The 20,774-nt window shown below is 45.3% G+C and overlaps 1 protein-coding gene across 2 annotated transcripts in view; it reads left to right on the top strand.

The window, feature by feature from the left end:
* Nucleotides 1–20,774, top strand: part of MMEL1 (membrane metalloendopeptidase like 1) — a 307,801-nt gene that overhangs the window by 200,869 nt on the left and 86,158 nt on the right. For both annotated transcript variants that reach the window (XM_073603585.1, XM_073603583.1), the window contains exons 6-9: nt 1,884–1,979; nt 8,030–8,148; nt 14,854–14,919; nt 18,979–19,113. In XM_073603585.1, coding sequence (XP_073459686.1) covers nt 1,884–1,979; nt 8,030–8,148; nt 14,854–14,919; nt 18,979–19,113 — 416 coding nt within the window. The remainder of the gene's footprint in view (nt 1–1,883; nt 1,980–8,029; nt 8,149–14,853; nt 14,920–18,978; nt 19,114–20,774) is intronic.

The raw sequence follows: 20,774 nt of genomic DNA, 5'->3' as shown, positions 1-20,774 counted from the left end.
CCATAATAATCAACCCAATGTGTTTATGTTGGTCTTTGTCCACTTCTCTAAATTCAGCACTGACAGGGGTCCATGTTCAGTGGCATCACTAAGCTCTGCAACCTGGGCACTGTCTCGGGGTCTCTGGCCAAATGCCCGAGTCTCAGAGTTACAAATGCCATTCACACTTCTGTCAATCAACAAGAGCCATCAGAGCTCAACTTTAGTTATGGAGTTGTCTTTAAAGTATACTTACCATAAATCCTAAACATTGTTTTCCATTATGGATAGACAAAAAAATGGTTAAGGCTTATGCCGTGTACACACGATCGGACTTTACGGAATACTTGGTCCGGCGTACCGGATTTCGTCGGACAATTCGATCGTGTGTGGGCTCCAGCGGACTTTGTTTTCTCAAAAGTTTGACAGACATGACAGACAAACATGTTTCAAATCTGTCTCGGAGATGGGTAGGGGCGGAGCCCAGCATTAATGCTTGGAGGTAGGTAGCGGCGGAACCAAGCATTGGTTCTTGGAGGTGGGTAGGGGCGGAACCAAGTATTGGTGCTCGGAGGTGGGTGGACCAAGTATCAGTGCTTGGAGGTGGGTAGGGGCGGAACCAAACATTGTGCTCAGAGGTGGGTAGGGGTGGACCAAGCGTCTGTGCTCGGAGGTGGGTAGGGACAGAACCAAGGGTCGGTGCTCTGAGGTGGGTAGGGGCGGAACCAAGGGTCGGTGCTCGGAGGTGGATAGGGGTGGACCAAGCGTCGGTGCTTGGAGGTGGCTAGGGGCGGAACCAAGGGTCGGTGTTCAGAGGTGGGTAGGGGTTGACCAAGCGTCGGTGCTTGGCGGTGGGTGGGGGAGGAACCAATTGTCGGTGCTCGGATGTGGGTAGGGGTGGACCAAGCATCGGTGCTCAGAGGTGGGTAGGGGCGGAACCAAGCATTTGTCCTCGGAGGTGGGTAGGGGATGGACCAAGCATCTGTGCTCGAAAGTGGGTAGGGGCAGACCAAATGTCGGTGCTCCGAGGTGGGTAGGGGTGGACCAAGCATTGGTTCTCAGAGGTGGATAGGGGCGGACCAAGTGTCAGTGCTCGGAGGTGGGTAGGGGTGGACCAAGCATTTGGGCTCAGAGGTGGTTAGAGGCGGAACCAAGCATTGGTGCTCGGAGGTGGGTAGGGGTGGACCAAGTGTCGGTGCTTGGAGGTGGGTAGGGGTGGACCAAGTGTCGGTGCTTGGAGGTGGGTAGGGATGGACCAAGTGTCGATGCTCGGAGGTGGGTAGGGGGGAACCAAGCATTAGTGCTCAGAGGGGGGTAGGGGTGAACCAAGCATCGGTGCTCGGAGGTGGGTAGGGGCGGACCAAGTGTCGGTGCTCAGAGGTGGGTAGGGGTGGACCAAGCGTTGGTGCTCAGAGGTGGGTAGGGGCGGAACCAAGCATTGGTGCTCAGAGGTGGGTAGGGGTGGACCAAGCATCGGTGCTCGGAGGTGGGTAGGGGCGGACCAAGTGTCGGTGCTCGGAGGTGGGTAGGGGTGGACCAAGCGTTGGTGCTCAGAGGTGGGTAGGGGCGGAACCAAGCATTGGTGCTCGAAGGTGGGTAGGGGTGGACCAAGTGTTGGTGCTTGGAGGTGGGTAGGGGTGGAACCAAGGGTCGGTGTTCGGAGGTGGGTGGGGATGGAGATACAAAGGGACTTAGGAGGGCTGAGTTCCTGCAACTTTTCTCTTAGAAAAAAAAGCCCTGCAGCTTTCTATCTATTTACTAATTGTAGCAGCGTAAGGAATAAAAATAGTTCATGTTGTTTCAGAGAGTTGAATTCCACCTAAACATTTTAAAGCGTATATGAAATTTTAGAGATTGGGTATACAAGTACTTTAAAATATTCCCTTTTCTGCCTTTGCTCCTAGGTCTGATAGAGCAGCGAGACTCTTTACCTCTTCTAGAGCTCCTTACTCTGGTTGGAGAATGGCCAGTGGCTTATACAGATTGGAACCTCACCAAAGGTAACACTTAGCGCACGTCTTGTTTTCCAGAATCTCCTTCCAAATAGCCATAATCCCATGTAAATACTATTTATCAAAACAGGGAGAACAGAGTCAGTCAATTTAAAGGGCACGTCCTCAGAGACTCGACCGGGTCTTTGAACCTCGTTAAATTAAGAACAGCTAAGCTACCTTCTTGAGGCTGCTGTTGTCCTGTAACATACTATTATGAATCACTATTGGGCAATATGCTGTGTACACACCGAGGATTCTCCTAACTAGTTTGTTTTACGAGCAGTGAAAGCGCCTTAAGGAAAAATTGGATTTATTAAAGTTCTCAATCATACTTGAAAAATAGGATATAATTTTTTTTAAATAATATTAAAATAACTAAATGAGGGTTAGTTCACCTTCAGAAAAAACAAAAAAAAAAACTGCCTATGCAGGTAAGGGGCTGTTGATAAAATAAAACTGTACAGCTTTGATTAAAGCTGAATAATGCCCTTGCTATAGGTGTAGGCCATTTACATACCTCCTGGATCCTGGGAGGAATACTCCCAGGACGAGGCCTAATTGTTACCGCTCACCTTCACCATCAGAGGAGGGAGCTTTTTCCCTGATTCAAACCCGCTCACTGGCTTTTTCTCTCCCCTGATTCAGTAGCTCTGAGCTCAGCATCTGAGAGCTCTCTCCTGTGATGGTGGAGGTGAGCAGTAATGACTAGACCTCTCTTAGCAAATGTCCTAGCAACATCTTGGAAGTATTTCAGTAAAGCCTCGTACACGCGATCGGATTTTCCGATGGGAATTGTGTGATGACAGGCTGTTGGTGGAAAATCCGACCGTTTGCACGCTCCATCGGACAATTGTTGGCGGATTTTTCGCTTTCGATTTAAAAGTCTTACAATTAAAGTACACCTAAAGACAAGAGTATTAGAATACTTGTAAAGGATGTATAAAAAATGTGTATCATCACACGGAGTGGTGCCGTGGATACACTAAAGGTAGTACCGTGCCGCGTCCTATCAATTACATATACCAAAAACAGGGGGAGAAGGGACTTATGGACTTTTTAGGCACCACAAAATAATAGATAAAAATTCCTTATTTTATTTGATATCAAAAAACACACATAACAAAACAAAAATAGTGTAGTTTAAAACACAACATGTGTCTGTACTTGAATCATTGCTATACAACACCGTCTACAGTATGAAAATCTTCGGGCATTAGGAGAAATAGCTTCCCATGTAGGTCAGTCCGGAGAAGTGGCTATATAGCAGTTCCAAAGTCAGTTCATATGTTGAGATTAATCGATGCTCGACATGTTTCGCGTATGGACTACGCTTCCTCAAGAGCAGTAGCAGTATATGATGTAGCTATCAAGGTATATAACATTACAATTAATTATTAGTACATATACATAAAAAGCAGGCGTCTACAGGGGCGCCACATATCTAGTACCACAAAGAACAATTGTGTGCTTGCTCATAACGGAGTGGTGGTGGGCGCCAACGTCCCAGCGATACTAAAGGACTGCTATGGGGGCGTGCACAACATAGTTATAGGTGGTATATACAGTGTGTTAAAATTTGTAACCCCGGTCAGGTATTTAAGAGAAAGAGAAGGACGAAAGGGAAGGGGAAGGGGGGGGAAAAAGGAAGAAAAAAAGAAAGAGAAAAAGAAAAAAGGGGGGGGGGCTCCACTCTCTCCCTTTCTCTTCCCTCTCTGTATCTTTTTCTTCCTTATGCTCCTGGCTCCATTTATACTTTTAGGGTTTATACCTAAGTTTATACTGGGTATTACAACAGTGACACTGCGTTCTATGCCTGCTTGTACTCCAGGGTGAACCTTAGAGGCACATAGACTACAATCCCCGACTTGTAAGACTAATAGTGGTGAGTGTCTCAGACCACAGCAAGGAAATAGGTTACTTTTAGTACATATATAGATATATAAATACTTATGTCTGACATATAATATATATATATATAAAAAAAAAAAAAAATTTTTCTTTTCTTTTTTAAAAGTGCATTACCTTCTCTACTTCAGAAACAGGCCCATATATATATATACGAAAATAGTAAACATACTGACTCGGAGACGTAAAGCTCTATTATATGGTCAAGTCACCTGGCCTTTCTTTGCTAGCGGACCAATACCCCCCTTTAATGTTTCATATTGGTTTTAAATGTAAGTATCTTTCTCATAATTTACCTTTATTACTTGTCTGTGCTACCAGGGGGCTACCAATGTATATACCCCCTCATTCCTTTCCTCTTCCTTCCCCTTTTTCCCCTTCCCTCGCCTCCCATTTCCTCCCCCCCTCCCCTCTCCCCCCCCTCCCCTTCCCCCATTTTCCCCTCCTCCTACCTTTCCTCCTTTTTTCCCCCCCTTCCTTCCCCCTCCCCTCTTTCCCCCCCCCCTTCTCCCTTCCCCCCTACCCCACCCCTCACCTCCCCCCTCTTCTCCCTCCTCTCCCCTTTCCCCCTTCTTCTTCCTCCTCTATCCCCCCTTTTCCCTCCCCCGCCCCCTCTATTCCCCCCCCCCTTTTTTCTTTTTCTCTTTCTTTTTTTCTTCCTTTTCCCCCCCCCTTCCCCTTCCCTTTCGTCCTTCTCTTTCTCTTAAATACCTGACCGGGGTTACAAATTTTAACACACTGTATATACCACCTATAACTATGTTGTGCACGCCCCCATAGCAGTCCTTTAGTATCGCTGGGACGTTGGCGCCCACCACCACTCCGTTATGAGCAAGCACACAATTGTTCTTTGTGGTACTAGATATGTGGCGCCCCTGTAGACGCCTGCTTTTTATGTATATGTACTAATAATTAATTGTAATGTTATATACCTTGATAGCTACATCATATACTGCTACTGCTCTTGAGGAAGCGTAGTCCATACGCGAAACATGTCGAGCATCGATTAATCTCAACATATGAACTGACTTTGGAACTGCTATATAGCCACTTCTCCGGACTGACCTACATGGGAAGCTATTTCTCCTAATGCCCGAAGATTTTCATACTGTAGACGGTGTTGTATAGCAATGATTCAAGTACAGACACATGTTGTGTTTTAAACTACACTATTTTTGTTTTGTTATGTGTGTTTTTTGATATCAAATAAAATAAGGAATTTTTATCTATTATTTTGTGGTGCCTAAAAAGTCCATAAGTCCCTTCTCCCCCTGTTTTTAGAATACTTGTAAGTTTTTATTGCTATTTGTCCTGTTTACCATTATCATTGAAAGTAAAGGAAAATTCTACATTTTGGGTTGTCCCTGGAAAAGTAACAGAGGAGAAATCTTCCAATGGGGACACTAGTTCTGGTGGCCTGCGGGTTCCCAAGGGATTCCCTTAATTTACAGGGATTTCCTCTTACTTCCTGTTTTATCTATGGGACAGGAAGTGAAATCTGGGGTACAGATGGCAAAAAATAAACCAACAGGGATATTAACTAAGGATGCACCGATACTTTTTTTTTTAGTACTCACCAATACCAATTACCAATACCTATTGGAACTGTTTTGTTTACACTTCAGCTGTCAGCAATTGTACAAAGCATTGGAAAGTTATTTATAGATTCAATAAAAAAAAAAAAAATACACGTTACGCTTTTTTTCAATGTGAAACATGTAAATATATGTTAAAGGTGTAAAAATATTGACGAACCAAGCAAAAAAAAAAAAAAAAAAAAAAAGAAAGAAAAAAGGTTTAATTATTAAAAGTTTTTAAAATAGAAGTGAACAAAAAAATCAGCGGGAAAATAATATTTAAATGGAGAAAGAGAATAAGGAGTTAAATAAGGCTGATTAGCATAAATTAAGGGTTAATAAGGGGTTAATAGTGGAACATTTAATTTAAAAAAAAAAAGTAAAAAATATTTACAGGTTGCTTTAAACTGACTTCACCTGTAGATCGAAGTTCATCCCTTTGATATGTAAATGAATAAACAGAAAGATACAAAAAGAAACAATGTTTCTTTTTATCTTTCTGTTAAAGTGGCTGGGCAATGTTGTCGATAAACATTTCCGAGCTTTTTTTTGACAGTTCTAATTCACAATTCAGCTGTCAACAGGGTAACCCCACTGACAGCTGAATGAGTCATTAGTTGTTAAAGCGGAGTTCCGCCAAAATTTTTTTATTATTATTATTTATTACTATACAGGATTTATATTGCGCCAACAGTTTGCACAGCGCTTTATAACATGAGGGCAGACAGTACAGTTACAATACAAATCAATACAGGAGGGATCAGAGGGCCCCGCTCGTTAGAACTTACAATCTAGAAGATTAAAAAGTCATCAGCTACAAATACTGCTGACTTTTAAAATAAGGACACTTACCTGTCCAGGGCGCCCGCGATGTCCTCCCCCGAAGCCGATCTGTCCCTCACGGCGGTGTTCGATCGCTCTGTTCCTAGTGCAAAGGCGCTGGGGGGACCGATGCTGCATCCACCTAGGTAAGTATGAATATGCAAAAAGAAATCCTAACTTCTCTTTTAGCAAGCTATCATTTTTTACATCTCCGCTGTCAGTGGGAGAGTTCCAAAGAACGGAGCCTGAAAGTATTAATTTCAGGTATCGCAGCATTTGCACAAGTACCGATACCGATAATGCTTAGTATCGGCACCAATGCCAGTATCGGTATCAGTGCAACCCTAGTTATAACCATCCCTTACTCTATCCAAAAATAAAAATAAAAAATTTGCCTATAATTCTACTTTAAGTGTTGTGTCATTTTAATTGTAAGAAATTACAATTAAATTACAAAACACTTACAATTTACAGTTTAATTAAAAAAAAGTATTTTGTAATTTTGATATCTTTTTTAATTTTAATTGTAAAAACACTTTAAAAGTCCTGATATGCGATTCTAATGCCCCGTACACACGGTCGGACTTTTTTTCGGACATTCCGACAACAAAATCCTAGGATTTTTTCAGACGGATATTGGCTCAAACTTGTCTTGCTTACACACGGTCACACAAAGTTGTCGGAAAATCCGATCGTTCTGAACGCGGTGACGTAAAACACGTACGTCGGGACTATAAACGGGGCAGTGGCCAATAGCTTTCATCTCTTTATTTATTCTGAGCATGCGTGGCACTTTGTCCGTCGGATTTGTGTACACACGATCGGAATTTCCGACAACGGATTTTGTTGTCGGAAAATTTTATCTCCTGCTCTCCAACTTTGTGTGTCGGAAAATCCGATGGAAAATGTCCGATGGAGCCCACACACGGTCGGAATTTCCGACAACACGCTCCGATCGGACATTTTCCATCGGAAAATCCAACCGTGTGTACAGGGCATAAGGCCTCATGCATACTGGACATTATAAAAAAAGTCAGTAGCGTTAGCTGTAGAAAGCTGTAGAATTCGTTTTTTTTTGCAGTAGCGTTTTTCAGCGTTTTTTTTTTTTTTTTTAGCTTTTTTTAAACAGAATTATAATCCAACAAAAGCTTATGGCTCAAAAACGCTGATAAACGTTAAATAGCCACATTTTGTCAGTGTTTTTATTTTTTTTTATTTTTTGGTGTTTTTAAGCTTTTTTCAGCTCTTTACATAGTTGGAGCAGTTTTAAAGCTGAAAAACTCCTCTCAAAACTTTCCTTTTTTTTTTTTCCAGCCAGAAAACTACCCTGCCAAAAACTGCTGATAACAGCCTATGTGTGCATGGACCCATAGGAGAACATGCTGGGGAGTTTTTTGGCTGCAGAGAAAAAAATGTCTGAAGCCAAAAACAGCAGCTGTAAAAACGTCTAGTGTGTATGAGGCCTACATTTTGAGTACTTTTTCTAAAGTTTTAATTTCTGTGGAGATTAACCCTCTCAGTATTATTGTGGTGACCATTGACAGGAAGTAAGGGGAAATTCCAATTTTTAGAGTTGTCCCCAGAATAAGAGGTGAATGCAAATCATTTATGGGAGACACGCACCTGTTCCAATGACAATTGTAGAGGTGGGGAATATACTTAAATGGAGGTTTGTTTGTTTTTTGTATAATACAGCGAAAGTTAAAAGTTTTGTTTACTGGTATTCTCACTTGAATTTATTTAATTTGATAGAGTCCCAGTGGAGTCTCGAAGAAAAAATGTCCCTCTTGAACTATAGATTCAACAAGAGAGTGCTGATCGACATGTTTGTGTGGAATGATGATCGGGAGTCCAGCAAGCACATCATCTATGTAAGATGTTCATTTTTTATGCTAATTTAGACATACAGTGGTGGCTGGTGCTCAAAAAATCTCAATTTCAATTGCAGCCACTGTGCCCATCAAATGCAGCCACTGTGCCCATCAATTGCAGCCACTGTGCCCATCAAATGCAGCCACTGTGCCCATCAATTGCAGCCACTGTGCCCATCAATTGCAGCCACTGTGCCCATCAAATGCAGTCACTGTGCCCATCAATTGCAGCCACTGTGCCCATCAATTGCAGCCACTGTGCCCATCAATTGCAGCCACTGTGCCTATCAATTGCCGCCACTGTGCCCATCAAATTCAGTCTCTGTGCCCATCAATTGCAGCCACTGTGCCCATCAATTGCAGCCACTGTGCCCATCAATTGCAGCCACTGTGCCCATCAAATGCAGCCACTGTGCCATCAAATGCAGCCACTGTGCCCATCAAATGCAGCCACTGTGCCATCAATTGCAGCCACTGTGCCCATCAAATGCAGTCACTGTGCCCATCAATTGCAGCCACTGTGCCCATCAATTGCAGCCACTGTGCCCATCAAATTCAGTCACTGTGCCCATCAATTGCAGCCACTGTGCCCATCAATTGCAGCCACTGTGCCCATCAATTGCAGCCACTGTGCCCATCAAATGCAGCCACTGTGCCATCAAATGCAGCCACTGTGCCCATCAAATGCAGTCACTGTGCCCATCAATTGCAGCCACTGTGCCCATCAATTGCAGCCACTGTGCCCATCAAATGCAGCCACTGTGCCATCAAATACAGCCACTGTGCCATCAAATGCAGCTACTGTGCCCATCATATGCAGCCACTGTGCCAATCAAATGCAGCCAATGTGCCCATCAAATGCAACCACTGTGCCCATCAATTGCAGCCACTGTGCCTATCAATTGCAGCCACTGTGCCCATCAAATGCAGTCACTGTGCCCATCAATTGCAGCCACTGTGCCCATCAATTGCAGCCACTGTGCCATCAAATACAGCCACTGTGCCCATCAATTGCAGCCACTGTGCCCATCAATTGCAGCCACTGTGCCCATCGAATGCAGCCACTGTGCCCATCAAATGCAGCCACTGTGCCATCAAATGCAGTCACTGTGTCATCAAATACAGCCACTGTGCCCATCAATTGCAGCCACTGTGCCCATCGAATGCAGCCACTGTGCCCATCAAATGCAGCCACTGTGCCCGTCAAATGCAGCCAATGTGCCCATCAATTGCAGTCACTGTGCCCATCAATTGCAGCCACTGTGCCCATCAATTGCAGCCACTGTGCCCATCAATTGCAGCCACTGTGCCCATCAAATGCAGCCACTGTGCCATCAAATGCAGCCACTGTGCCCATCAAATGCAGTCACTGTGCCCATCAATTGCAGCCACTGTGCCCATCAAATGCAGTCACTGTGCCCATCAATTGCAGCCACTGTGCCCATCAATTGCAGCCACTGTGCCCATCAAATTCAGTCACTGTGCCCATCAATTGCAGCCACTGTGCCCATCAATTGCAGCCACTGTGCCCATCAATTGCAGCCACTGTGCCCATCAAATGCAGCCACTGTGCCATCAAATGCAGCCACTGTGCCCATCAAATGCAGTCACTGTGCCCATCAATTGCAGCCACTGTGCCCATCAATTGCAGCCACTGTGCCCATCAAATGCAGCCACTGTGCCATCAAATACAGCCACTGTGCCATCAAATGCAGCTACTGTGCCCATCATATGCAGCCACTGTGCCAATCAAATGCAGCCAATGTGCCCATCAAATGCAACCACTGTGCCCATCAATTGCAGCCACTGTGCCTATCAATTGCAGCCACTGTGCCCATCAAATGCAGTCACTGTGCCCATCAATTGCAGCCACTGTGCCCATCAATTGCAGCCACTGTGCCATCAAATACAGCCACTGTGCCCATCAATTGCAGCCACTGTGCCCATCAATTGCAGCCACTGTGCCCATCGAATGCAGCCACTGTGCCCATCAAATGCAGCCACTGTGCCATCAAATGCAGTCACTGTGTCATCAAATACAGCCACTGTGCCCATCAATTGCAGCCACTGTGCCCATCGAATGCAGCCACTGTGCCCATCAAATGCAGCCACTGTGCCCGTCAAATGCAGCCAATGTGCCATCAAATGCAGCCACGGTGCCATCAAATGCAGCTACTGTGCCCATCATATGCAGCCACTGTGCCAATCAAATGCAGCCAATGTGCCCATCAAATGCAACCACTGTGCCCATCAATTGCAGCCACTGTGCCCATTTAATGTAGCCACTGTGCCATGAAATGCAATCACTGTGCCCATCAAATGCAGCGACTGTGCCCATCAAATACAGCCACTGTGCCCATCAAATGCAGCCACTGTGACCCCCCCCCGCTCGCTGTCTGACCGGCACTTACCCCATCTTGGTGGCGGGTCAGGCAGTGAGTGACGGCGGCGAGCTGTGGGACGGGCAGCGGGTCAGGCAGCAGCGAGCTGTGTCCTCCATGCGTCTCTTCTGTCTTCCTGCTAGGCGTCCAATAGGAGCGCCTGTCCTTTCAGCCAATCAGGTGACGGGTATTAGACCCGCGCTTCCTGTTTGGCGGAGAGGTGGTTTAGTGTTAGAAAAGCGAATATTCATTTGCTTTTCTAACATACTCGGGTGGGCTCCGAGCGCAATGCGCTGCGCTCCGAGTCCACCCTATTTTGAAGCCTATTAGAGCCACTGCGCCCATCAAATGCAGAGAATGTGCCCCATTAAATGCAGCCACTGTGCCCATCAAATGCAGACAATGTGCCCCATCAAATACAGCGTCTGTGCCGTCAAATGCCGCCACTGTGCCCATCAAATGCAGCCACTGTGCCCGTCAAATACAGCCACTGTGTTTTGCACACCCCCGCTGTTGTAATTCAAGTGCCCGGCATCCTAAAAGGAGCCAGACGCCTGAATAGGTGATGGCTGCGGCGGCCATGGATAGATTCATGCTATGTATATAGGGGGGGTGGCGTGATAGACGGGCCGCCCCTGTAGGCAAATCATGATTATACATCTCATGCTAAAGCGGTTCTCTGTAGACTATTTAGTGTAACTAACTAATAAAAGGAGGGAACCCTTCACATAAATGCAGACCAGCTACGTTGGTCTTGTAAGAGTTGGGCCAGTCATGCAACACCTCACTGCTCGATGGTTAGCTAAGATGTCTTGCTTCTTATTATGACTTTCTAGGCCAAATGTCAAAATTCCAAGTTGGGACTCAGTACTTGGATTGGAGCAAAGGGTCTACTGATCTAATGGGAAGTAAGGCTTGCTGAAGTTATAGAGCCTTGCCAAGCATCAGACAGGTGTGCAGCTTTAGAAAGTTATTAAACCCAAGGCTAGCCATAGACAGTACCCAACGAGCGGCGTTTGTCAGACATGACACCCCTCTTCCCTCCACAGCTGGCCAACAACGCAGCCATCAAGGAGACCACTGCCAAATGCTAAGAGTTGATGGAAGATGGCAAAAGGAGTGTAACAATGAACCATGCAGATAGACCTTGCACCATGGCGCTCTTCGACTTTGACACACATTAACCCTCTAGAGCTGGCGCCTGACGGCCCTTTAAGTGCTTTAGAATGCCGGGAGGCAGGGCAGGGCTTATAGTCATGTGACTGCCGTGATTGGCTGTCGCGGCGGTTACATGATCGGAAAGCTCCCGATCGCAATCAGTGAACAGGAGCTTTCAGTTAGCTGCCGGTAACTGTAGCGGGAGCGTGCAGGGCTCGCGCTCTCAGCACAGCTCTATTGGCGCTATTGCACACAAATATGACGCCAAGGCCCGGACGCCGAGAGATTGCATATTTGCGTGCTCTTGGTTAAAGAGCCTACCGCTTCGACATGCTTTGTTGATGCGTTTTTGATGCTTCGGTGATGCTTTTTTGAAGCTTGAGGCTGGGTCTACACTAGTGTGAATCGGATCCGGGTTTCCCCGCAGCCAATTCTCATGACGGGAGATTGTGACCGGCTCTCTGTGGAGCCGGTTCACACATCTCCATGGTATCTGCGGAGCGGCTTGCACAGGAGTCCTGTGCGTCTTTGGTTCAGTTTCAGGGATGAATTCAGGCAAAAAATTCGGCCCTGATTCATCCCTGAAACGTAGAACAGCGACGCACCGGACCCCCTTGTCAGGGCTGGGCTCAGCCCTTCCTTCTCAGAGCTGGCCGCTTAGCTGTCGGCTAATTGCCAGCTCATATCACTCCACAGTGACTCAGCTGTTGATGATATCCTGCTCGTCAGTCCTGCCTACTTAAGCCATTCAGCCCAGTAGATTTCTGCCTTCGCCTTGGTCAACATCACAGAGACATCTCCTGCGTTCCTGTTTAAAGACTGGCTTTGCTGACATCCCTTCTGGCTCCAGATCCTGCTTGCTGTTCCACTACATTGATCTCTGACTTCTGGCTTGGCTGACTATTCGTTCCGGTTACTGAATTTTGGCTATGTTTTGACTACATTTTTTCTTTATACTTTTATTATTAAACAAGTGTGATTAACTGTACTTCTGTCTCTGCCAAGACGCATCTGGCATCAGTGTGAACCCAGCCTTAATGAAGCTTGGCAAATGCTGTGTGTGTGTGTGTTGGTTTTCTATTTGTTTTAGTGGGACCCAGTAGAACCCTGGCTCAGTAGTACTCCCACTTAGCAGATCCCCAGCTCATTCGTACCTCTGTTCAGCAGATCCGCAGCTTATTAGTACCCTCAATCTGCAGTTGCGCCGGTCAGTAGTACCCCCATTTTTGCTGATGCCCCACTCAGCAGTAACTCCAGCTTTGCTGATCCCTGCTCAGTAGTAACCCCCAACTCTGCTGATCCTCTGGTTTGCTATTCCTCCTCTCTCTCTCCGGTCCCCGCTCACCTCCCGCTATATTGCTGCCCATGCTGCTCACTATGTGTGACACCTGCTAGTTTCTCCTGCTCTGGTCCTCCAGCTCTGCTGATCCTCTGCCGCTCAGTCCTCTCTCTCCGGTCCCGCTATAGCGTGTGTGCCCGTCTGCTGATTTCTCCGCTCCAGTCTCACCTTCCTGCTGCTCCACGATGCACACAAGATGTGATGCTTGATCCAGACACTTGGGGAATATATACACATGGGCTGGAAGTGGCCGCTGATGATGTCTCTCTGGTTTGCTTGTTGGTTTCCCAGTGCATCCTGGGATATCTCATACCTGCAATACCTCCACCACTGTCAGACTTCCAAGTACCAGACCGATGAGCCCGATGTAGCAGGGGGAGGCCTCCCTTACGTATCTGGTTCCTGGCCCCTGGTAGTATGGACAGGAGGCACGGGAGCACAGAATGGTATGAGAGCCTGGCGGGTTAGCCGCAGGAGGATCCCAGTAAAGGTGGTTATGGAGATCACCAGTCAACTGAAGCACAGGCAGCAGGTGCAGAGCAGGAGTGGAGCAGGCAGGTCGGGGCACAAGCAGGGTTGGCAACAGGCGGGCAACGCGGTACAGAGGAGCAGGAAGATTTGTAGTCAGGACAGTCCGGGATCAGTGGCAGGCAGAAAGCAAGGATAATCAAAGACAGGCCGGTGGTCAGGAGATCAGGTTCAAAACAGGAAGCAGGTGCAGGGATACAGGGAGCTGAAGATCGGACAGCACCGAGCCCCCTGTGCAGACAGCCTAAATAGGCAGATTGGCGCCAAACGCCGGGTGCGCGTGCACGCCGGCGCACGCCCCCGCACAAACGCACGCGCCCGCATGCCAGCACGGCGCGCCCCAATGCACCGCGACGCACACCAGCAGCGCGTCTGCCCAGGGGAACTCTCTGACAACCACAAAGTAAAGCTAACTCTGAATAAAAGCTTCAGGAGCTGTTAGCAAGCGTTATCATAGATTTCTATGGAGGCTTTGGAAGCGCTTTAAAGCACCAAGAATGATATGGGGTAAAATTTTAGATTTGTTACGCATATGTACAAAAATGCGCAAATATGTGCATCTATTATACAGCCTATCCTTTGAGTTTCTATGCAGGAACTTTCTGCCACAAACCGATGTTCATTCCCCAGTATCGTGTGCACTTACTCTTATATGTTTCAGAAGGAAGAAGGATTATCTTCTGATACAGCTCAGTGATGTACGGCGTTATACTACCACAGGCACAATCATGTGCCGTACAGCAGACACATGTACATCTGGTCTGGGTCATGCTAATGATGGAAAGAGACCACATTTATGGCTAATGTAATACTTCCCAGCTGCAATAAATAGCCATGGGAACTTTTAAACACTTCCATATGGAGAATAAAAGAACTTGTTTTAGTAGCCTATCAAGATGACAACACGGCAGGAAACAAATAGTAAAACACAAGAGCGCAGTACGCATGGGCCTGGATCTGAAGGTTTAATTATCTTTGCTGCTGGACCATAAAAATAGAGACGATTGTAAAAAAATATATAATATTTGTAAGGTCTTCATTGTGCCCAGATTCAGCAATTTCATGAAAAACTTCCATTTTCTTTCACTCACTTAGAGGACAAATAAATGTTATTTATGCTTTTAACCAATTGGGAATCGGTTGTCATCATTTGGTCCTTTTCTGTCAGAGATTATTCTGTACATAGAATGTTTAGAGGTTGTATGATTTCATTGTGTGAAGGATCTCTCTGTGTATATCCACCATCGGGAGCGGAAGTCAAGGGTAACCTTCCTTTCTTTATTGCTTTATATGTTTTAGATCGACCAGCCGAGCCTGGGGATGCCGTCTCGAGATTATTATTTCAACAGCGGAAATTATCAGCGGGTACGTTACACTTCTCATATATATGTATATATGTACTGTATATAAAGAAAGAGCTAGATCCCTGCACCCTGATGAAGGACTCCAGGCTGTCCAGGGTGACAGTATATCTAATTACCTCCCAGACGTCCCAATTATCATTTCATAATGAAGACAAAGTTCCTGGTACTCTATCCATCACTCTCTCTCTCTATCATGGGTTCGATATGTTATATGGATGATTCCGTAAGCAGTCTTTGCTATGATTATAAATATGAAGGTGCAGGCATTGTAGTACCATCTATATAGTAATCCTTACACAACCACACCACTTACACATCTCTTTATCACAATTATTTCTTTCTTACCGTCTTCTAAAATCTTTCTTTCTTTCTTTCTTTCTTTCTTTCTTTCTTTCTTTCTTTCTTTCTTTCTTTCTTTCTTTCTTTCTTTCTTTCTTTCTTTCTTTCCAAGCATTTAGGAAGATGTTCTGTCATATAATTCAAAAGGACATTATTACATTTAACAATCAAGGAAGCCATGATGGTCTCTGCCAACCTGAAACTCAATAAACCAATATTTGTGAAAAGAAAACACAACTTACACATCTCTTTATCACAATAATTTCCTTCTTTCCTCTCTTCCTTGTTTAACCTTTCATTCTTTCTTTTCATATTTATCTTCCTTTCTCTCTCTCTCTCTCTCTCTTTATTTATTTTCTTCTTCTTTCTTTCTTTCTTTCTTTCTTTCTTTCTTTCTTTCTTTCTTTCTTTCTTTCTTTCTTTCTTTCTTTCTTTCTTTCTTTCTTTCTTTCTTTCTTATTATGAAGGTGCAGGCATCGCAGCACCATGTATACAGTATTCCTTACACAACCACACAACTTACACATCTCTGTGTCACAATTATTTTGTCCTTCCTTCCTTTTTCATTCTTTCTTTCTTTCTTTCTTTCTTTCTTTCTTTCTTTCTTTCTTTCTTTCTTTCTTTCTCTCTCTCTCTCTCTCTCTCTCTCTCTCTCTCTCTCTCTCTCTCTCTCTCTCTCTCTCTCTCTCTCTCTCTCTCTCTTTCTTTCTTTCTTTCTTTCTTTCTTTTTATGAAGGTGCAGGCATCGCAGCACCATGTATACAGTATTCCTTACACAACCACACAACTTACACATCTCTGTGTCACAATTATTTTGTCCTTCCTTCCTTTTTCATTCCTTCCTTTTTCATTCTTTCTTTCTTTCTTTCTTTCTTTCTTTCTTTCTTTCTTTCTTTCTTTCTTTCTTTCTTTCTTTCTTTCTTTCTTTCTTTCTTTCTTTCTTTCTTTCTTTCTTTCTTTCTCTCTCTCTCTCTCTCTCTCTCTCTTTCTTTCTTTCTTTCTTTCTTTCTTTCTTTCTTTCTTTCTTTCTCTCTCTCTCTCTCTCTCTCTCTCTCTTTTCTCTCTCTCCTATTCTTTCTTTTCATATCTATCACTCTATCTCTCAAATCCTTTCTTTCTTTAAATATATAGCAGCAGGCATTGCAGCACCCTGCAAATAATAGCATCCTTACATCCGGAGTTTTTATCTTTCTCTGTTATTTCTTTCTGTCTATCTATCTATCTATCTATCTATCTATCTATCTATCTATCTATCTATCTATCTATCTATCTATCTATCTATCTATCTATCTATCTATCTATCTATCTATCTATCTATCTATCTATCTATCTCTCAGTGGTTCAGTCTGTTATACGGATGATTCCTCTAAGTGTCAGTCTTTGCTCTTATTATGAACATGAAGCAGCAGGCATTGCAGCACCCCGCAGATAATAACATCCTTACACAGCCAGATTTCCCCGTCTGGTGCTATAAATTACTGGAGCTCTGAAATAGCCATGCATGGTATTACTAATCTTCTGATAGAAGCCATATGCATCATACATTACGAGGAAATTGTCTTCTGGGGTAATTTTACGCTTTTACAGTTTAATGTAAGGATTGGGATTATGTTTTGATTTGCAGTTTTATCTGCGCAAAGGGAATCCAACAAAAATGTCAGACCGTTATTGTGGAGTCATCTGTAATATCGGCATCCCGGAATATTCTTTTCGGTAGATATATGTCCTTCAAAGGAGAACTTCACTTTTAGCAAACTTTTCCTTTTCTTACAGCAGAACCTCAGACAAAGTTAAGATAAGAATGAATAGACCATTAAAATATAAAATAACAGAACCAGCTTCTGCTGCAATATTCAGCTTCAGTCCAAAGATTTCTCCTGCAGTACTAGATGTCCCCAGTCTGATGGCCAGCATCATTCAACCCACTTCCTCTGATTGCAGGTTGCAGGACAGTGAAAGGAGAAGCAGCACAGTGATGAGCTCATCTCTCTGTCACTTTGCTCTCTCCTCCTATCAGCATGCTTCTTGTCAGCACATGATCTGATTGGCTCCTTGTGCTGCTTCTTCCTTTCACAACCCAGCCCTGCTGTACTGCAAGAGGGGGATGCTGGGTCATATTCAGGTACTTACACTGTTTGTATTTTTTTTTTTAAATACATGTAATGATGTGTTAATGATTACAGAGTTGCATTAATCTTTGCCCTTTATATATACCTAGAGTTCAGCTTTAAGCCTAGGTTCAAATCTATGCAGGCTGCGCTTAATGCATTTTTCCGTCTTGTTTTGTCGGGCGTTTTGCGTTTTTAAACTCTTATTTTTTATGCGTTTCTGCATGCAGTTTCCATGCATTTTGCGTTTTTGCATTTTGTGCTTGTTTGTTTTTACCCCTTTAAAAACACTGTATATGGCTGGTTTCTAAGGAGCGGGCCAGGAAGCCGACTGCCACGTCCTTAACGACTGATGAGTCATCAGCTGTCAGCGGGGTTCCCCACTGGCAGCTGAATGTAAAAAAAAAAGAGTTGCCGGCAAAACAAATCGGGAAAAAAAATGGCATAGCCCCCCCCCCCAATCTGTACCATGCCCTTCGGGTCTAGTATGGATTTGAAGGGGAACCCCACGCCAAAATTAGAAAAAAAAAAATGTCATGCCCCCCCCCCCCCAAGTCCATACCAGACACTTATCCTAGCATACAGCCCGGTAGGTCAGTGACAAATGAGCGCCCCCCTCCTGAACCATACCAGGCTGCGTGCCCTCAATATGGGCTCTGCCCCCCCCCACCCCCATTCCAAGGCACCTTGTCCCCATGTTGATGGGGACAAGGGCCTCTTCCCCACAACCCTGGGCTGTGGTTGTGGGGGTCTGCGAGAGGCGCCCCCTCCTGAACCATACCAGGCTGCATGCCCTCAGTATGGGCTCTGTCCCCCCCCCCACCCCAAGGCACCTTGTCCCCATGTTGATGGGGACAAGGGCCTCTTCTCCACAGCCCATATTGGAATCTGGAGGCCCCCTTTAACCAGGGGGCCCCCAGATCCTGCCCCCCCATGTGAATGAGTATGGAGTACATAGTACCCCCACCGATTTACCAAAAAAGTATAAAAGTGAATCAAGGCAGAAGCCAGTTTTTGACAATCCCTGTATTAAAAATAATGTTTTTTTGGAGAGTAAATAGGTATTTGAAGGTCTTCTAGCAAAAATGAGTCATATATAATCACAGGTAGGGGTACAGGACAAAAAAGGATGTGAAGGTTTAACTGGGCATAATTTGCGGGAAAAAAAGCTTGTACATAAAAAAATAAAATCGAAATATATAAAAGAAAAATCTGAGTTCCCCATTGGGTGTGTGATATGACATTGGGTGTTATCAGCACTCCATCAGGTCCTTTGTTCTGATTGGAACACAAGGATACTCCATTTGTAATTTGATTGGTGATGGGTACTATTTAAAGGGAGGTGGGAAAGTTTCGTTTTTATGTTCTCCATGCTTGAGAAAGAACCTGCTATGCTGAAAACGTAACTATGGGTTGATGATGGAAGAAAAACTACCGATGGCCAGAAAACGTAACTATGGGTTGATGCTGGATGAAGGACTATTGATTGATAGAGAGAGCCAATGGGCTTGTGGCCAGTGCATGAGGCATTGGTTAGAAAAGATTGGTGAGTACTTTTACCTTCACCAGACTACCAATAGATAATGTGATGGAGGGATGTCTTGTCTTCACAGATAAGAGAAGCCTACCTCCAGTTCATGATCACCATTGCCCGGATGGTGAGGGACGACAAGAATATGACAAAAGACGATGCCTTCGTCCAGGAGGAAATGAGCCGTGTCATGGATTTAGAATCTGATGTTGCAAAGGTATGTTTTTATAATGCACATGTGCCCTTTGACCATAGATCGATGGCATTCCATCAGATTTTGTCGCAAACATAGCAAGCAAAAATCTATTGTATCCATCTTCTTTATTTCCTCCATCACTGCAAAGACTCAAAATACACAAGTTGTTGATGAAGGTACCATCAAATAGGAGGTCAATCAGCCACATCTCAAGGAACCCCTATCAACAGCTCAAGGAACCCCTAGCAACCTCTGGAGGAACCTTAGGGTTCTACAGAACCCTGGGTGAGAATGGCTGTACTAGGTCCTCCCATGGCCTCCCCAAGGCACTCCGCAATGTCACATGGGGGGCGAGGAGAGAGCCCTTAGCCATATGTATGCTTCAAGTCATGACTTGGAGCTTGCTCAGGACTTTCTCTCTTTGCTCTCAGTTCCCAAATGGTGTGGTGAGGGAACCGAGGCAAGGTGGGTATGGGCACTGGTGGGACTGCCATTAAAGTCAACTTGTTTTTTGCCCTGCATGAGCAACTCCATTCCCGCCGCTGATAAAAGTTATCTTGCGGCAAATCCGCCGCAGAGACCACTTTTATCTGAAAGCGGACCGCCCACCGTTTTTAAAAATACTGAGGTTATGGTAGTTATCTGCTGCCATAACAATGGTATTCAACGTCAAAGTACCAATGTATAATGATGGCGGGTGGTCCAGAAGGGGTTAAACCCCATGGCCTACCTGAGTATTGTTGCTGACCATGTCCATCCCTTTATGACTACAGTGTCCTCATCTTCTGATGGCTCCTTCCAGCAGGATAATGCACCATGTCACAAAGCTCCAATCATCTCACCACTGGACAGTGAGGTCCCTGTACTCCAATGGCCTCCACACTCACCACATCTCCATCCAATAGAGCACCTTTGGAATGTGGTGGACCCATCACCAGAACCGTCTTCTGATGGCTTCCTCCACAATCACCAGACCCATCTTCTGATGGCTCCTTCCAGCAGGATAATGCACCATGTCACAAAGTTCCAATCATCTCACCACTGGACAATGAGGTCACTGTACTCCAATGGCCTCCTCCGCAGTGGCAGCCTGTCACGCCACCCTTCTGTGTAGAATGGATAGATTCATGCATAGCATGAACACAGTGGCTACAGCGGCCATGGATAGATTCATGCTATGCATGAATCTATCCATGGCCGCTGGGCTGTAGCCACTCCCCATTCAGGCACCCGGCCCCTTTTCAGGCTCCGGGTGCCTGAATGACAGCGGCAGGGGGTGTTTTTTCAAAGCACCTGGCGGGCAGGGGGGGGTGGCATGCATTTGATGGGCACAGTGGTGGCATTTGATGGGCACAGGGACTGCATTTGATGAGCACAATGGTGGAATTTGACAGGCACAGTGGCGGCATTTGATGGGCACAGTGGCAGCATTTGATGGGCGCAGAGGCTGCATTTTAAGGGCACAGTGGCTGCATTTGACGGGCACAGTGGCTGCATTTGGTGGGCACAGTGGTGGCATTTAATGGACACGGTGGCTGCATTTGATGGGCACAGTGGCTGCATTTGATGTTTTTTTTTCAGCATTTTTCAGAATTTTTTACTTTGCTTGCCCCCCCCCAAAAAAATGTGAGCACCAGCCACCACTGCTCCACAGTTACCAGATCTCATCCAATAGAGCCCCA

Source organism: Aquarana catesbeiana, linkage group LG10, assembly GCF_042186555.1.
Source record: "Aquarana catesbeiana isolate 2022-GZ linkage group LG10, ASM4218655v1, whole genome shotgun sequence".
Taxonomy (NCBI): Eukaryota; Metazoa; Chordata; class Amphibia; order Anura; family Ranidae; genus Aquarana; species Aquarana catesbeiana.
This window is presented reverse-complemented; position numbering and strand designations above follow the sequence as displayed.